This window comes from Ranitomeya imitator, chromosome 1 (assembly GCF_032444005.1).
Source record: "Ranitomeya imitator isolate aRanImi1 chromosome 1, aRanImi1.pri, whole genome shotgun sequence".
Taxonomy (NCBI): Eukaryota; Metazoa; Chordata; class Amphibia; order Anura; family Dendrobatidae; genus Ranitomeya; species Ranitomeya imitator.
In genome coordinates this window covers 726,196,643-726,215,788 of record NC_091282.1, presented here as the reverse complement: position 1 = coordinate 726,215,788, position 19,146 = coordinate 726,196,643, and the positions used below count along the sequence as shown (strand labels likewise).

At 43.8% G+C, this 19,146-nt stretch overlaps 1 protein-coding gene across 5 annotated transcripts in view; it reads left to right on the top strand.

The window, feature by feature from the left end:
* LRRC57 (leucine rich repeat containing 57) overlaps positions 1 to 19,146 on the top strand; it is a 44,229-nt gene extending 25,083 nt beyond the window's left edge. Inside the window, exons 1-8 of one of the 5 annotated variants that reach the window (XM_069732576.1) lie at positions 6,800 to 8,327; positions 8,413 to 8,511; positions 8,708 to 8,804; positions 12,121 to 12,267; positions 12,364 to 12,499; positions 12,982 to 13,250; positions 17,150 to 17,335; positions 18,673 to 19,146. In XM_069732576.1, coding sequence (XP_069588677.1) covers positions 12,184 to 12,267; positions 12,364 to 12,499; positions 12,982 to 13,250; positions 17,150 to 17,335; positions 18,673 to 18,714 — 717 coding nt within the window. In that variant the 5' untranslated portion in view covers positions 6,800 to 8,327; positions 8,413 to 8,511; positions 8,708 to 8,804; positions 12,121 to 12,183 and the 3' untranslated portion in view covers positions 18,715 to 19,146. Of the gene's footprint in view, positions 1 to 6,799; positions 8,805 to 12,120; positions 12,268 to 12,363; positions 12,500 to 12,981; positions 13,251 to 17,149; positions 17,336 to 18,672 lie in introns of those variants that run through there. The other 4 variants (XM_069732567.1, XM_069732560.1, XM_069732552.1 and 1 more) reach the window with 4 other exon arrangements.

Genomic DNA, 19,146 nt, shown 5'->3' with positions numbered 1-19,146 from the left:
TTCTCCACACAATGGCGTGTAGTAACCTCCAGCTCTTGGGCAATTGGTCTCATAACTTCAGGCCTAAAGTTAAAATTTGCCCGAGTCCCTCCGGACTCATTCCTGTTGACTTCTTTAAAGTCTCAATCTCAACAACAAGTTTTGGAGCAGGAAATAATAAATCTCCTATCCAAAAATGTATTAGTGGAAGTCCCGCTTCATCAGAGGGAAAGGGGATTTTATTCCCTTTTATTTTTTATTCCAAAACCAGATGGATCATATAGAACTATAATAAATCTTAAAAAATTGATTATCTTTTTAGAAAACCAAACCTTCAACATGGAGTCTATCAAATCCACTGTAAAACTTCTGTTTCCCTGGGTGCTTCATGGCAGTCCTCGACTTAAAAGATGCGTATTACCATCTACCAATTTATATCGAACATCAGCAGTATCTGCGTGTGGCAATCATGATGAAGGGGCAAATACGTCATTTTCAATATACAGCAATGCCGTTTGGACTGTCAATAGCTCCTAGAGTCTTTACCAAATGTCAGAAGTAATGTCATACTTAAGATTAAAAGGTACCCTCATAGTTCCATACTTAGATGACCTGGCTTCTAGTGGTGGGAAATTCCCCTTCACAATGTCAACAACGTCTATTTAACCCCTTCCCGACCTGTGACACAGCGTATGCGTCATGAAAGTCGGTGCCAATCCGACCTGTGACGCATATGCTGTGTCACAGAAAGATCGCGTCCCTGCAGATCGGGTGAAAGGGTTAACTCCCATTTCACCCGATCTGCAGGGACAGGGGGAGTGGTAGTTTAGCCCAGGGGGGTTGGCTTCACCCCCTCGTGGCTACGATCACTCTGATTGGCTGTTGAAAGTGAAACTGCCAATCAGAGCGATTTGTAATATTTCACCTAAAAAAATGGTGAAATATTACAATCCAGCCATGGCCGATGCTGCAATATCATCGGCCATGGCTGGAAATACTAATGTGCCCCCACCCCACCCCTCCGATCGCCCCCCCAGCCCCCCGATCTGTGGCCCGCTCCCCTCCGTCCTGTGCTCCGCTCCCCCGTCCTCCTGTCCGCTCCCCCGTGCTCCAATCACACCCCCCCGTGCTCCAATCAAACCCCCCCGCACTCCGATCCCCCCCCGTGCTCCGAACCACCCCCCCTGCACACCGATCCCCCCCCCCTGCACACCGATCCACCCGCCCGCACACCGATCACTCTCCCCCATGCTCCGATCCCTCCCCCCCCGTGCTCCGACGCCCCCCCGTGCCCTGATCTCCCCCCCCTGTGCCCTGATCTCCCCCCCTTATACTTACCGATCCTGGCGGGGTCCGTCAGTCTTCTTCCCCGAGCGCCGCCATGTTCCAAAATGGCGGGCGCATGCGCAGTGCGCCCGCCGAATCTGCCGGCCGGCAGATTCGTTCCAATGTGAATTTTGATCACTGTGATATAATCTATCACAGTGGTCAAAATAAAAAAACAGTAAATGACCCCCCCCATTTGTCCCCCATAGATAGGGACAATAATAAAATAAAGAATTTTTTTTTTTTTTCACTAAGGTTGGAGTTAGAACTAGGGTTAGGGTTAGGGGTAGGGTTAGGGGTAGGGTTAGGGTTAGGGTTAGGGGTAGGGTTAGGGGTAGGGTTAGGGGTAGGGGTAGGGTTAGGGGTAGGGTTAGGGGTAGGGGTAGGGGTAGGGTTAGGGTTAGGGTTTCGGTATGTGCACACGTATTCTGGTCCTCTGCGGATTTTTCTGCAGCGGATTTGATAAATCCGCAGTGCTAAACCGCTGCGGATTTATGGCAGATTTACCGCGGTTTTTCTGCGCATTTCACTGCGGTTTTACAACTGCGATTTTCTATTGGAGCAGTTGTAAAACCGCTGTGGAATCCGCAGAAAGAAGTGACATGCTGCGGAATGTAAACCGCTGCGTTTCCGTGCAGTTTTTCCGCAGCATGTGTACAGCGATTTTTGTTTCCCATAGGTTTACATTGAAATGTAAACTCATGGGAAACTGCTGCGGATCCGCAGCGTTTTCCAAAGCGTGTGCACATACCTTTAGAATTAGGCTATGTGCACACGGTGCGGATTTGGCTGCGGATCCGCAGCGGATTGGCCGCTGCGGATCCGCAGCAGTGTTCCATCAGGTTTACAGTACCATGTAAACCTATGGAAAACCAAATCCGCTGTGCCCATGGTGCGGAAAATACCGCACGGAAACGCTGCGTTGTATTTTCCGCAGCATGTCAATTCTTTGTGCGGATTCCGCAGCGTTTTACACCTATTCCTCAATAGGAATCCGCAGGTGAAATCCGCAGGTAAAACGCAGTGCCTTTTACCCGCGGATTTTTCAAAAATGGTGCGGAAAAATCTCACACGAATCCGCAACGTGGGTACATAGCCTTAGGGTTAGGGTTGGGTTGGAATTAGGGTTGTGGTTAGGGTTAGGGGTGTGTTGGGGTTAGGGTTGTGGTTAGGGGTGTGTTGCGGTTAGGGTTGTGGTTAGGGTTAGGGGTGTGTTGGGGTTAGGGTTGTGGTTAGGGGTGTGTTGCGGTTAGGGTTGTGGTTAGGGTTACGGCTACAGTTGGGATAAGGGTTAGGGGTGTGTTGGCGTAAGAATTGAGGGGTTTCCACTGTTTAGGCACATCAGGGGGTCTCCAAACGCAACATGGCGCCACCATTGATTCCAGCCAATCTTTTATTCAAAAAGTCAAATGGTGCTCCTTCCCTTCCGAGCCCCGACGTGTGCCCAAACAGTGGTTTACCCCCACATATGGGGTATCAGTGTACTCAGGACAAACTGGGCAACAATTACTGGGGTCCAATTTCTCCTGTTACCCTTGAGAAAATAAAAAATTGCTTGCTAAAACATCATTTTTGAGGAAAGTAAAATGATTTTTTATTTTCACGGCTCTGCGTTGTAAACGTCTGTGAAGCACTTGGGGGTTCAAAGTGCTCACCACATATCTAGATAAGTTCCTTGGGGGGTCTAGTTTCCAAAATGGGGTCACTTGTGGGGGGTTTCTACTGTTTAGGCACACCAGGGGCTCTGCAAACGCAACGTGACGCCCGCAGACCATTCCATCAAAGTCTGCATTTCAAAACGTCACTACTTGACTTCCGAGCCCCGACATGTGCCCAAACAGTGGTTTACCCCCACATATGGGGTATCAGCGTACTCAGGACAAACTGGGCAACAATTACTGGGGTCCAATTTCTCCTGTTACCCTTGAGAAAATAAAAAATTGCTTGCTAAAACATCATTTTTGAGGAAAGAAAAATGATTTTTTATTTTCACGGCTCTGCGTTGTAAACGTCTGTGAAGCACTTGGGGGTTCAAAGTGCTCACCACATATCTAGATAAGTTCCTTGGGGGGTCTAGTTTCCAAAATGGGGTCACTTGTGGGGGGTTTCTACTGTTTAGGCACACCAGGGGCTCTGCAAACGCAACGTGACGCCCGCAGACCATTCCATCAAAGTCTGCATTTCAAAAGTCACTACTTCCCTTCTGAGCCCCGACGTGTGCCCAAACAGTGGTTTACCCCCACATATGGGGTATCAGCGTACTCAGGAGAAACTGGACAACAACTTTTGGGGTCCAATTTCTCCTGTAACCCTTGGGAAAATAAAAAATTCTGGGCTAAAAAATTATTTTTGAGGAAAGAAAACGTATTTATTATTTTCACTGCTCTGTGTTATAAACTTCTGTGAAGCACTTGGGGGTTCAAAGTGCTCACCTCACATCTAGATAAGTTCCTTTCGGGGTCTAGTTTCTAAAATGGGGTCACTTGTGGGGGGTTTCTACTGTTTAGCCACATCAGGGGCTCTGCAAACGCAACGTAACGCCCGCAGAGCATTCCATCAAAGTCTGCATTTCAAAATGTCACTACTTGACTTCCGAGCCCCGACATGTGCCCAAACTGTGGTTTACCCCCACATATGGGGTATCAGCGTACTCAGGAGAAACTGTACAACAACTTTTGGGGTCAAATTTCTCCTGTTACCCTTGGGAAAATAATAAATTGCAGGCTAAAAGATCATTTTAGAGAAAATAAAATTTTTATTTTATTTTCATGGCTCTGCGTTATAAACTTCTGTGAAGCACTTGGAAGTTCAAAGTCCTCACCACACATCTAGATTAGTTCCTTTGGGGGTCTAGTTTCCAAAATGGGGTCATATGTGGGGGATCTCCAATGTTTAGGCACACAGGGGCTCTCCAAACGTGACATGGTGTCCGCTAATGATTGGAGCTAATTTTCCATTTAAAAAGCCAATTGGCGTGCCTTCCCTTCCGAGCCCTGCCGTGCGCCCAAACAGTGGTTTACCCCCACATATGGGGTATCAGCGTACTCAGGACAAACTGGACAACAACATTTGCGGTCCAATTTCTCCTATTACCCTTGGCAAAATAGGAAATTCCAGGCTAAAAATCATTTTTGAGGAAAGAAAAATTATTTTTTATTTTCATGGCTCTGCATTATAAACTTCTGTGAAGCACCTGGGGGTTTAAAGTGCTCAATATGCATCTAGATAAGTTCCTTGGGGGGTCTAGTTTCCAAAATGGGGTCACTTGTGGGGGAGCTCCAATGCATAGGCACACAGGGGCTCTCTAAACGCGACATGGTGTCCGCTAACAATTGGAGCTAATTTTCCATTCAAAAAGTCAAATGGCGCGCCTTCCCTTCCGAGCCCTGCCGTGTGCCCAAACAGTGGTTTACCCCCACATATGAGGTATCGGCGTACTCGGGAGAAATTGCCCAACAAATTTTAGGATTCATTTTATCCTATTGCCCATGTGAAAATGAAAAACTGAGGCGAAAAGAATTTTTTTGTGAAAAAAAAAAGTACTTTTTCATTTTTACAGATCAATTTGTGAAGCACCTGAGGGTTTAAAGTGCTCAATATGCATCTAGATAAGTTCCTTGGGGGGTCTAGTTTCCAAAATGGGGTCATTTGTGGGGGAGCTCCAATGTTTAGGCACACGGGGGCTCTCCAAACACGACATGGTGTCCGCTAACGATGGAGATAATTTTTCATTCAAAGAGTCAAATGGCGCTCCTTCCCTTCCGAACCTTACCATGTGCCCAAACAGTGGTTTACCTCCACATGTGAGGTATCGGTGTACTCATGAGAAATTGCCCAACAAATTTTAGGATCCATTTTATCCTGTTGCCCATGTGAAAATGAAAAAAATTGAGGCTAAAAGAATTTTTTTGTGAAAAAAAAGTACTTTTTCATTTTTACGGATCAATTTGTGAAGCCCCCGGGGGTTCAAAGTTCTCACTATGCATCTAGATAAGTTCCTTGGGGCGTCTAGTTTCCAAAATGGGGTCACGTGTGGGGGAGCTCCAATTTTTAGGCACACGGGGGCTCTCCAAACGTGACATGGTGTCCGCTAAAGAGTGGAGCCAATTTTTCATTCAAAAAGTCAAATGGCGCTCCTTCCCTTCCAAGCCCTGCCGTGCGCCCAAACATTGGTTTACCCCCACATATGAGGTATCAGCGTACTCAGGACAAATTGGACAACAACTTTCGTGGTTCAGTTTCTCCTTGTACCATTGGGAAAATAAAAAAAATGTTGCTAAAAGATAATTTTTGTGACTAAAAAGTTAAATGTTCATTTTTTCCTTCCATGTTGCTTCTGCTGCTGTGAAGCACCTGAAGGGTTAAAAAACTTCTTGAATGTGGTTTTGAGCACCTTGAGGGGTGCATTTTTTAGAATGGTGTCACTTTTGGGTATTTTCATCCATATAGACCCCTCAAACTGACTTCAAATGTGAGGTGGTCCCTAAAAAAAATGGTTTTGTAAATTTCGTTGTAAAAATGAGAAATCGCTGGTCAAATTTTAACTCTTATAACTTCCTAGCAAAAAAAAATGTTGTTTCCAAAATTGTGCTGGTGTAAAGTATACATGTGGGAAATGTTATTTATTAACTATTTTGTGTCACATAACTCTCTGGTTTAACAGAATAAAAATTCAAAATGTGAAAATTGCGAAATTTTCAAAATTTTCGCCAAATTTCCGTTTTTATCACAAATAAACGCAGAATTTATTGACCTAAATTTACCACTAACATGAAGCCCAATATGTCACGAAAAAACAATCTCAGAACCGCTAGGATCCGTTGAAGCGTTCCTGAGTTATTACCTCATAAAGGGACACTGGTCAGAATTGCAAAAAACGGCCAGGTCATTAAGGTCAAAATAGGCTGGGTCATGAAGGGGTTAATACGATTTCATCCCTACAGGAAATGGGATGGCTGATTAACTGGGAAAAATCCAGATTGTCTCCAACAACCCGTCAAACATTCTTGGGTCTTATCCTAGACTCTGAAAGTCAAAGGTGTTTCCTTCCAGAATCCAAACAATTAGCAATAAAAAATAAAGTACAATCAGTAATTAATAACCCTGTAATCTCCCTTAGAGAGGGTATGTCCCTTCTAGGTTCCTTTACATCATGCATTCCGGCGGTCTCATGGGCTCAACTCCATACCAGACGGTTGCAGTATACAATATTACAGGAAGAGGGGAAGTTACAAGGCCATTTAGGTGTCCGTATATACCTTCCATTAAATGTAATCGAGTCCCTGTCCTGGTGGATAGAGCCGGATCACCTTGGGTCCCTTGGGTAGTTAAACCTACAAAAACAATTTTTACTGATGCCAGTCCTACTGGTTGTAGAGCACATCTCGAAGACCAGATAGTTCAAGGGCAATGGTCTATTAGTGAATCAAACTATTCATCTAATGAAAGGGAACTAAAAGCAGTCTATTATGCCATATGTAAATTCTTTCCGCAGTTACACGGAACTCACACAAGAATACTATCAGACAACATGACATCAGTCGCATACATAAATCATCAAGGAGGAATGAGATCAGGAGCTCTCATGTCTATAACAGACAACATCATATCTATTGCCGAGATGTATCTTCTATCTTTATCAGTGCTGCATGTCAGAGGAGTGGACAATTCAAAGGCAGATTTCCTCAGCCGTCACTCTCTCCATCAAGAAGAGTGGGTACTCAGTCGTCGTATTTTCACAATGATAACCAAGAAATGGGGCACTCCCGAAATAGACCTTTTTGCAACAAGAAACAACAGACAAGTCAAAAAGTTCGCTTCATTGTTCCTGTCAGACAACCCCAATATCCTCGATGCTCTCCAAGTTCCGTGGACATTCCGGTAAGCATATGCATTTCCTCCATTAATACTCCTTCCGACCGTAATCAGGAAGATAGGGGAGGACAGAGCAAACATAATTCTAATAGCACCATTCTGGCCCAAGAGGCCATGGTTTTCCTGCCTCTGAGCCATGTTAGTCTCGGATCCATGGATCCTTCCAGAGGCTCAGGACCGTCTCTCCCAGGGTCCCTTTAACCACCCTCATGTGAAGGGCCTACGGTTGACAGCCTAGAATTTGAAAGGCAGCTATTAAAATTAAGAGGCTTTTCAGAAAAATTGATTGCTACCCTTCTACTTAATTAGAAAGAGATCTACAATAACTATATATGTAAGAGTATGGAAAAAAATTCTTACCTTCTACCCAGCAGCTCTGTCAAAAGAAATTCCCATTTCCGCTATTTTAGAATTTCTCCAGAGAGGGCATGACTTATGCTTATCAGTCAGTACGTTGAAGGTACAGGTTTCTGCTCTAGGAGCCCTATATAGTCACAATATTGCCGGAGACAGATGGGTAGCACGATTTATTTCAGCATGCCAAAGGGCAGAACCAATCCAAATCCCCTATATACCACCGTGGGATCTTAATCTAGTTCTAGAGGCCCTAACAGGGGACCCATTCGAGCCACTACACTCGGCCCACATAAAATACGTTTCCCTTAACACAGCTCCTCTTGTTGCTTTAGTATCAGCTAGAAGAGTAAGTGACATTCAGGCATTATCGGTAGACCCTCCCTTTCTGTCAATATTCCAGGATAGAATTGTCTTAAAAACAGACCCTTACTTACCTAAAGTAGGGACCAAATTCCACAGACCCCAAGAAATCTTTCTTCCTTCCTTCTATAGTAACCCCACAAATCAGGAAGAAGAAAGCTACCATACACTAGATGTAAGAAGGGCTAGAATAGCTTACCTAGACAGAAGTAGTCCCTGGAGGAAGAGCAGGGCTCTCTTTGTTTCCTTCCAGGGCCATAAGAAAGGTTCTGGTGTCACGAAGAACACGTTATCCCGGTGGATTCAGTACGCAATTTGCCTGGCCTATTCATCAAAAGGAGAGAACCTGCCTGAAACTGTAAAAGCACACTCTACCCGGGCGATGGCTTCATCCTGGGCTGAGAGAGCGGAGGTTCCAATAGAACTGATATGTAAGGCCGCAACTTGGTCTTCTCCTACCTTTTATGGTCACTGTAGATTGGACTTATCTTCCTCATCTGACTTCTCTTTCGGTAGATCAGTTCTTAACACGGTGATCACTCCCAAATGACTATCTCTGTAAGTCTCTCAAGTGGGTGCTGTCGTGGCGAAGAGAAAACACCGGATTACTTACTGGTAATACTCTTTTATAGAGCCATGACAGCACCCCTTCACTTCCCTCCCAAATAGTTATTTTTCCATAAGAGCACTGATAAGGGTGAATGGTTCTTGTAGTTAGCCATACTTAAGTTAACTAAAGATAAATAATGATTGCCTACTAATACTGGTGGGCGGTTCCTCTCATTCTCTGTAACGCAACTGTGGGAGCAAGGGGGGCCGCCCCTTTTATCTCTCCATAGGGTTTCCTGTTCCTAGGGGCGGATCCCCTCTCAAGTGGGTGCTGTCTTGGCTCTATAAGAGTATTACCGGTAAGTAATGCTGTTTTCCTTCTATGTTGCTTCTGTGAAACACCTGAAGGGTTAATAAACTTCTTGAATATGGTTTTGAGCACCTTGAGGGGTGCAGTTTTTAGAATGGTGTCAGTTTGGGGGATTTTCAGCCATACAGACCCCTCAAACTGACTTCAAATGTGAGGTGGTCCCTAAAAAAAAATGGTTTTGTAAATTTTGTTGTAAAAATGAGAAATCACTGGTCAACTTTTAACCCGTATAACTTCCTAACAAAAAAAAATTTGTTTTCAAAATTGTGCTGATGTAAAGTAGACATGTGGGAAATGTTATTTATTATCTATTTTGTCACATAACTCTCTGGTTTAACAGAATAAAACTTCAAAATCTATATACATAATTGTCTAAGGGGTACTTCCGTCTGTCTGTCTGTCCTTCTGTCACGGTTATTCATTCGCTGATTGGTCTCGGCAGCTGCCTGTCATGGCTGCCGCGACCAATCAGCGATGGCCACAGTCCGATTAGTCCCTCCCCTACTCCCCTGCACTCACTGCCCGGCGCCCACTCCGTAATCCCCTCCACTTGTCGGGGTTGTCACGACAATACCCTTCATCCAGCAGTCATTCCAAATAAAATTAAAAGCATGTTGGTACCGGATAAGAATGAGTCAGACACAATGCTGGTTCAAACTCATTGCATGCTCGTGTGTAACGTCACAGCAACAACTGAACTTTATTTCCTGATACACAACACTATATGACCTATTGGGGGAAGGTGTGCAGAGGGCGGGGTTTAAGCAATGTATCTAGTATTCAGTCCTTCTGGTTGGTCTGACGTCATCTGATGAATCCTCCTTCCTCCACGTCACTTTAAGTTTCCATTTCTCCAGAAACGATACTTTAGCTTCAGAAACGAAAGTAGATTCTTGGCAAGAACAAAAAGTAGGGCAAAGGTGAATACTGGCAGCCATGTTAAATACAATTACATATGCATTAGCAAGCGAAGGGGAAAAACTTATTGTTTCACAGCATAAGAATATATAAAAGTACAAAAGTGTATAAAGACATATATTTTTACCTTGACACACTCACCGCTCACACAGGGTTAATGGCAGCGGTAATGGCCCGCGGTGTAACGGACTCCGTTACCGCTGCTATTAACCCTGTGTGTCCCCAACTACTGTATTTACTATTGATGCTGCCTATGCAGCATCAATAATAAAAATGTCATGTTCAAAATAATAATAAAAAACAAAAAACCTGCTATACTCGCCCTCCGCCGCCTTTCTTGCTCCTCGCCACGCTCCCGGGACCGCTCCATTGCAAGCGGCAGCTTCCGGTGAGGTACCGTCCCAGGGCTGGTGTGCGACAAGGACCTGCCGTGACGGTCATGTGACCGCGACGTCATCACAGCTCCTGCTCACACCAGCCCTGGCACCGAAAGCTGCCGCTTGCAATGGAGCGTTCCCTGGATCGTGGCGAGGAGCGGGAAAGGCGGCGGATGGTAAGTATAGCAGGACTTCAACGGGCTATAGGTGAGTATATGTTTATTTATTTTTTTTTAAATCTCTATACTACGTGGCTCTGTGCTGGCCAATAGACCACGTGACTGGGCAATAGACTACGTGACTGGGCAATATACCGTACTACGTGGTTGGCCAATATACTACGTGACTGGGCAATATGCTACGTGGCTGGGCAATATACCGTACTACATGGGCTGTGCTATATACTATGTGGCTGGGCAATACGTGACTGGGCAATATACTACGTGGACATGCATATTCTAGAATACCCGATGCGTTAGAATCGGGCCACCATCTAGTAAATATTAATATAATAATAATAATAATAAATCAAAATAAATGTTATTATTTTCTGTCCACCTACTTTTGGACCACCCTGTATACTGCATTCTCGGTCTATTGTTTGTGATTTATATACAGCAGTCTCTCTGTATCCTATGTCATTTAAAAAATCTGCAATCTGTGTACCTTATGCAATGTGTGGATAGCAGTCTCGGTGTATCCTTTTTGATTTATAGACAGCACTCTGTATCCTATGTGATGTATGCACAGCAGTCTGTGTATCCTTTGTGATTTATATACAGCAGTCTGAGTATCCTATGTGATAGAATACACAGACTGCTGTATAGATGTGATGTATATACATGTGATACATCTACAGCAGTCTCAGTGTATCCTATGATGTCTATACATCAGGGTCGGTGTATCCTATGTGATGTATATTCAGCAGTCTCGGGGTATTGTTTGTGATTTATAGACAGCAGTCTGTATATTCCATGTTATGTATATACAGCAGTCTCAGTGTATCTTATGCAATGTGTGTACAGCAGCCTGTGTATCCTATATTGTGTATATACAGCAGTCTCGGTGTATCATTTGTAATTTATATATAGCAGTCTGTGTATCCGATGTGTGTGTGTGTGTGTGTGTATATACAGCAGTCTATCATATGTGATATATGTACATCAGTGTTATGTATCCTTTGTGATTTATAAACAGCAGTCTCAGTGTATCCTATGATATCTATACTGCAGTCTCGGTGTATCCTTTTATGCTTTGTGATTTATTTACAGCAGTCTCGGTGTATCCTTTGTGATTTATTTACAGCACTCTGTATCCTATGTGTTTTTATAAATCAGCAATGTGTGTAAAGCAATTTCTGTGTATCCTTTGTGATTTATGCACAGCAGTCTGTATTCTATGTTATGTGACAAACTCGCCACCAGCTTGATGTTACTATTATGTCTGAGAGATCACGTATTGTGGTCTCCCCACTATCACCAATGTTACGTTCCGCACCCTCTGGGGACACATAGTCAGCTTGGTACAGTTTTTTGACACAGACACCCCCTGTCCACATGGAGGGCAAAACCTCAGGTGGTGTGTACAGCCAGGTTTCCAGATCCCGGGGTTCCCGGCTTCTGTATATGGCTAAGTTTAGTCCAGACTACTGTACATACAAAAAAAAAATATATGGACTAATAGTGCACATAATGTACACTACAGCAAGCACTACAGAATAAATACATAATACGTTCAAAGAATTCACTTATTTGTTCATTTTTTTTATTCTGTTGGTGTATGACGACTTGTTTCTTATTTTAGTTGTATTTTTTATTGGCACCATTTTGGGCGATTAATTTACTGCTTTATGGGGGGAAAGGGGAATAAAAAAGCAATTCTCCCAGTAATTTTTCTGTAAAATAAATAAATAAATAACATTAATTTTGCTGGATGTTTTATTTTCTGTTGACCTTGTGGAACGCATTTATGCGTATAATTTGTGAGACGTCATGACTGTATATATTTCAGTAAGCGGCAGGACAGCAAGGAACCTTTCATCAGCCCACAGTGAAGGAGCTTCCGATCACGACCATGGGTAACAGTGCGTTGAAGGCCCACCTGGAAACAGCTCAGAAGACTGGCGTGTTCCAGCTGACGGATAAGGCGTTGGCGGAGGTGAGAGCTGCTATGCTCTGGTATATACAGTTTGTTGTCTTTGGTTTTTTTTTTTTACATATATATATTTTTTTATGTATTTTTTTGCACCCAAAGTTTCCGGAGGAGCTGCAGAGATTATCCGCTAACCTACGAACCATCAATCTGTCCAGCAACAAGATAGAAGTTCTGCCTCCATCAATAGGCAAATTTGGAGTTTTGAAGAGTTTGTCCCTGAACCACAACAGATTGAGTAAGAATATTATCTCTGAGAACTGTGGACATTTGGGAAAGTATTTTACAATGCTTTGCAAAAGTATTCACCCCCTTAAGATGTGTTCTCATCCAGTGGCTTGCTTGCTTGCTTTTAGGCCATGTACACACGTTGCGGATTTTGCTGCGGATCCGTAGCGGATTGGACCCTGCAGATCTGCAGCACTTTTCCATGTGTTGGACAGTACCATGTAAACGTATGGAAAACAAAATCCGCAGTGCAAATGCTGCGGAAAAAACCGCGCGGAAAAGCAGTGGTGTTTTTTCCACAGCATGTCAATCCTTTCTGCTTATTCCGCAGCGGTTTACATCTGCTCCTCAATAGGAATCCAGAGGTGTAAACCCGCAGGTGGAATCCGCACCAAAACTGCGGGTAAGCCGCAGATCCGCTTTAATACTTTCACAGAAATATGAGCACTAGGGGGCAGACTCTACCTTATCTTATGTTACTTTTCTCCCTAGCCGGACTTCCTGATGAGTTGTGCAAATTAAAAAAGCTGGAGACCCTGCACCTCACCGCCAACCATATTCCTCGCCTCCCCGCAGACTTTGGGCAGCTTTCCGCCTTGAAGACACTAAACCTTTCTGGTAACCAGCTACGTGCAATACCCTCCCAGCTCTGTGGCCTGCGGCACCTGGATGTAGTGGATCTGTCAAAAAATAAAATTCAGGCCATTCCAGATGAAGTCTCAGGGGTGCAGGCCATCGAGATAAACCTAAACCAGAACCAGGTAAGACGACACCAATAAACCAAAAGGTGAATTCTCCGATTAGTGTCAAGTAGGAGAACCAGTGCATAAGTGCTTGTCTTGTCTTTATGGAGACGGGGGGCAAAACCTGAAACAAGGTAAAAAAAAATCATGTAAGTTTCTTCTAATGCTTTGCTTGTCCTCAGTGTATTTGCCTGTAGTCATGTGGCGTACAGATAATGGCAGTGATCGGTCTGCCCATTTCCTCCTCTGTGTGTTGTGCTTATCAGTGAAATCTCTTGCAGCAGCTTATCTGGATAGTGAGACACAGGTGCTGATCTATTCACTGCCATCATCTTTACTCCAAATGAGTACATTCTGATATGAAGGTAAATAGACTATATAAAAGCATGGGTTTGGAAGTCACTTGTATTTTTTTTGTAGGAATTAAGACAAATTCCCTATTTTGCTTCCACTCCTGCTTTTCCCCTATTTATTTCTTTGTCTTGATATCAGGACTTACTCATTTGGAGTACAGAGGATGGTAGTGAAAATACTCCGCTCAGCACCTGTGTCACTAACTCTGGGGGTAAGCTGCTGCGGGAGATTGCACAAATCAGAGGAAGGTATTGATGCTGACCCTTTCACTGCCATCATCTGTACTACAAATGAGTGTGTTCTGATATCAGTGCAGCTGAAGACCGGGAAATAGATTGGGGCAATGCAAGAGTTTGGAACCTACTTTCGTGCGTTGTTTTTTTTACAAGAGTGAAATGAAAATCCCCTAATAAAGTGATTTGCAATTTTCACAGCTTTCAATGTTTCACAAAATTATTTAAAAATAAAAAAATATAATTAACTGCTTTTTAAATTTGCATTATGAGAAATTGACAGCCATAAAATTCCCAGAAGCGTGTGGGTGGGCATATCTGTACATGTAGTGTAGCATTCTTCATGCAGTAGTGCCCCTGGTATTCCTCCCATTATTAGCTGTAGCCTCTGCTGCACTTTAATGTAAAACAGGATTATTGAAGGTCGACGGATTTGCTTCCTTCTGAGCTTTGTAGAAAGAACCGAAGAGAAAAATATGTTGTGCCAGGACAAAACAATTAGGGTATGTTCACACGTTCCTGATTTCCATCCTTTTTTTTTTTCAGGACTGTTTTTTAAAAAAACTGCAGCTCTTGGCAGAAAACGCAGGTCCTTTTTTGATGTGTTTTTTGATCCTTTTTTTTTATCCTTTTTTTTTATGCAGTTTTCTATGCAGTTAAAATGGCTGAAAATACCCTACCCCTAACCCTAACCCTAACCCTACCCCTAACCCTATTCTAACCTTAGTAGTGGAAAAAAAAAAAAATTCTTAATTTTTTTTTTATTGTCCCTACCTATGGGGGTGACACAGGTGTCATTTACTATTTTTTTTTTATTTTGATCACTGAGATAGGTTATATCTCAGTGATCAAAATGCACTTCGGAACGAATCTGCCGGCTGGCAGATTTGGCGGGCGCACTGCGCATGCGCCCGCCATTTTGCAAGATGGCTGCGCCCAGGGAGAAGACGGCCGGACGGACACCGGGACGCCGGGTAAGTATAAGGGGGGGAGATTAGGGCACGGGGGGGGGGGGTGCATCGGAGCACGGGGGGGCGGGATCGGAGCACGGGGGGGGGCAGCCACACTCCGCCCACGCACTTCCGCCCGCTTCCCCGCACTTCCTGCTACAGCGGTTCGGCACCACAAACCGCAGTAAAACCCGCAGATATTTTTTTCATCTGCGGGTTTTACTGCGGGTTTGACCTCACAATGGAGGTCAATGGGTGCAGAACCGCTGCGGCTCCGAAAAAAGAAGTGACATGGTACTTCTTTTTTCCCGCAGCTATTCAGCGCGGTTTTTTTTTTTATTTGCCGCATTGTGGGCACAGCAGTTCCTGTTTTCCATAGGGTACAATGTAATGTACCCTGCATGGAAAACAGCTGCGGACTCGCAGCGGGAAAATCGCGGCAATTCCGCATGAAAAAAAGGATCGTGTGAACATGGCCTTAATATGGTAAGTACTAGAAAGTTCTAACAGTACAGACAGAAGAATAAAACTGGTGGGTGAGTGAACATGAGGATCCCAGTAGTTAAAAAAATCATGGCTCATCAAATATATCTTATACAAAAATAGTAGTAAAAATACACATGAGGTATGTACAGTTGTGCTCAAAAGTTTACATACCCCAGCAGAATTTTTGCTTTCTTGGCCTTTTTCAGAGAATATGAATGATAACACCAAAACTTTTTCTCCACTCATGGTTAGTGGTTGGGTGAAGCCATTTATTGTTAAACTACTGTGTTTTCCCTATTTAAATCGTAATGACAACCCAAATGACTCTGATCTAAAGTGCAGATACCCCATTTCATAAAATCGTGTATTGCCCCCTCTAACGTCAATTACAGCTTGAAGTCTTTTGTGGTAATTTTGGATGAGGCTATTTTCTCAGATGGTAAAGCTGCCCACCTGTAAATTCCTGGGCTGTCTAGCATGAACTGAACGCTTGAGATCTCCCCAGAGTGGCTCAAAAATGATACTGAGGTCAGGAGACTGAGATGGCCACTCCAGAACCTTCACTTTGTTCTGCTGTAGCCAGTGACAGGTCGACTTTGCCTTGTGTTTTGGATCGTTGTCATGTTGGAACATCCAAGCATGTCTCATGCGCAGCTTCCTGGCTGATGGGTGCAAACTTACCTCCAGTATTTACTGACAATGTGCCTTTGTAGCTCACACATCCCCAAAACATCAGCGAACCACGTCCGTGCTTTACAGTAGGAATGGTGTTCCTTTCATCAGGCCTTGTTGACCTCTTTACAAATGTTTATGGTTCTGGCTCCTCAATCTAAATTACCTTGTTATAGAAGTTTTGAGGCTTGTCTCTGTGCTGTTTTGCATATTGTAGGCAACATACTTGGTGGCAATTGTGCAGTAATGACTTTTTTGTGTTGACTTACCCATGCAGCCCATTTTTCTTCAAGTGCCTCCTTATTGTGCATCTTGAAACAGCCACACATCTAGTTTTCAGATAGTCCTGTATTTCAGCTGATGGTATTTGTGGATTTTTCTTTGTATCCCGAACAATTTTCCTGGCAGTTGTGGACATTTTTGTTGGTCTACCTGACCGTGGTTTTGTTTTTACAGAGCCTAATTTTCCATTTGTTAATCACAGTTTGAACGCTGCCAACTGGCATTATCAATTCCTTGGATATCTTTTTGTATCCCTTTCCTGTTTTATACGGTTCAACTACCTTCTCCCGTAGATCCGTTGAAAATTCTTTACTTTCCCCATGACTCACAATCCAGAAACGTCAGTGGCTGGATGAAAGATGCAAGAGTCCGTCTGGATCCCAGAAACTCACTCAGCTTTTATGCACACACACTGATTACAAGCAAACAGGTCGCAGGTGAGGATGTTACCTTTAGTATCCATTCAAACCCATTTGTGTCAACTTCTGTGCATGTTATCAAGCCAAAATCACCAGGGTATGTGAACTTTTGATCAGGGTCATTTGGATGTTTTGTGTTGTCATTATGATTTAAAAAGAGAAAACGGTAGTAGTTTGACAATAAATGGCTTCACCCAACCACTAATAATGAGTGGAGAAAAAGTTTTGGTGTTATCATTCATATTCTCAGAAAAAAGGCCAAGAAAGCAAAAATTCTGCCGGGGTATGTAAACTTTTCCGCACAACTGTATATACAAAATTATAAATAGTACAAATAAGTGTCTATTCAGTATTATTAATGAATATATTTCACACATAAGTCACAGATAATGAATACAGATATAGAGAAGTGCATGCTCGCCCAACGTGCGTTTCACAAATGCTTTGTCAGGAGAGCTTTGTATTTGCAATTATACAATGTTTATTCACTGCAGTAAACTGAGGTTTTTTTTTCATCTCAGATCTCACAGATCTCTGTGCAGGTCTCTCGGTGCCCACGTCTTAAGGTTCTTCGACTTGAAGAGAACTGTCTGGAGCTTAGCATGTTGCCCCAGAGCATCCTCAGCGACTCGCAGATCTCCCTATTGGCTGTAGATGGGAACCTATTTGAAATAAAAAATCTCCGAGACTTGGATGGTTACGATAAGGTCAGTGACCTTGATGTAGATTTCCATACAGCAGTTATCTGCGCACTTCCCTCTCAGCTTCTGATCTGCTATTAGCTCTGCACCAGCCCTTGACCCCCAACATCAGCAGTTTCCAGAGCAGTTCTCCTAATTACTGCTGTCAGTTGCCAGAGCTGTGTTTGTTATCTCCAGGAGTGTAACTATGGGCCCCCTGCTCCCATCAGCATGTTGCACAGATACGTACATCAGAATTCTGGCCCCCTTATACTTCTAATGTCTCCCATTTCGGTCCATGTATACTTTTAATGTAGTTTTGGCCCCAATATAATGATCATGTCCCACATTCTTTTCCACGATACTTTTTTTGGATTGCTTCATTATTGCTGGTCCCTTTTAGTATTATAATGTCTTCCTATTCTGGCTTGAATATAATTATCATGTTCCCCTTTCTGCCCCTATATGCTTGCAGTGTCCCCAATAAACAATGACAGATGTTAAAGGGAACCTCAGGCGTTCGAGCCATCTTGTGCTGCAGTAATGCATTCTGACATGGTAGCTCTTTTTTAGTTCTTGTTCCTGGCACTGCTGCAATAATCGCTTTTGAAATTTGTCCCTCGAAATCGCCACGGGGGCAGGTCTTTCCCCCCTGACACAAACGCCTCCCAGCCATCATTCAGGGCCTCCGTGCGCCAGGCGCTGCCTCCACTTACTTCATTAACGTCCCCAACGCCTGCGCTGTTTTTTTTTTTTCGGGCATGCCCAGTTTGCGCTGCCCTTCGACTCCCATCACATGATGGGAACTTACAGCACAGACGCCTGGGCCGTTAATGAAGGAGGTGGAGGCGGCGCCCAGAGGGGCTGAGGGATGGCTGGGAGGCGTTTGTGTTAGCAGCCGCCCCATGGATGTTTGGTGGGCTAGTGAGTCATTTTCAGTATTTTGCACCTGTGCTACGCCCCCCCCCCCCACCTTTATTTTGGGGGACCTGCTGCATCTTGCTTGTCAGGACATGGTGTTACAAGTATGGCTGCTTTTTCTCACTTTCAAAACGGAGGGCAGCGTAACTCCAAGTCTGGCTGCTCAATTGCTCCTGCATTTAAGATAAAATATTGTTTGAAGATACATCTGGGGATCATAGAAATAGATTTGATTAAGTCTAGTGCCGGCTAGTTGATTGACAGGTCTCTCCTATATGTATACAATGGGGCAGACATCTGTCAATCATCTGGGGCGATGCAGGGGGCCGCATAGGATGCCAGAGTTTCAGAGACAAATAATAACCGTTTGTCATGCATCCAGGCTCTAATTGTATGGGGATAACTTGTGATTTTCTAAAAAAAAAAATGTTTTCTCCCCCAAGTACATGGAACGGTTCACAGCAACACGGAAGAAGTTTGTGTGACGGGGCAGAGTTTGTAGAAGCGGAAGCACTACCTGCGACAACTTCCTCAGCGGACGTCAGGGTGATCTGACTATAGGACCCGTGTCGGGGGTCTCACAGCTTCTTCTATCAGCTTGAGTGCTCCCATCTAATATCAGCATGGGCAGGTGGGAGCCACGGACCACGTGTGGGCTGGAAACGGTATGAGTCGAGACTTTATTACTGCAGTGAATAATGTGGAAGCAGCCCCCTATGCTTAGACAGGATTTCTCCTACCATAGACAATTATTATTTCAAGTATTTTTTTCCTCTTTTTTTCTTCATGCATTGTTCCAAAATGTTAGCTAATCATTCTCTGACAGTCATGTAAGTTATTTTGTTACTGCACTTTTACCAAATGTACATTGTTTTGGTTTTCCATTTGTCATATTAAATATATTATGTTTAACATTA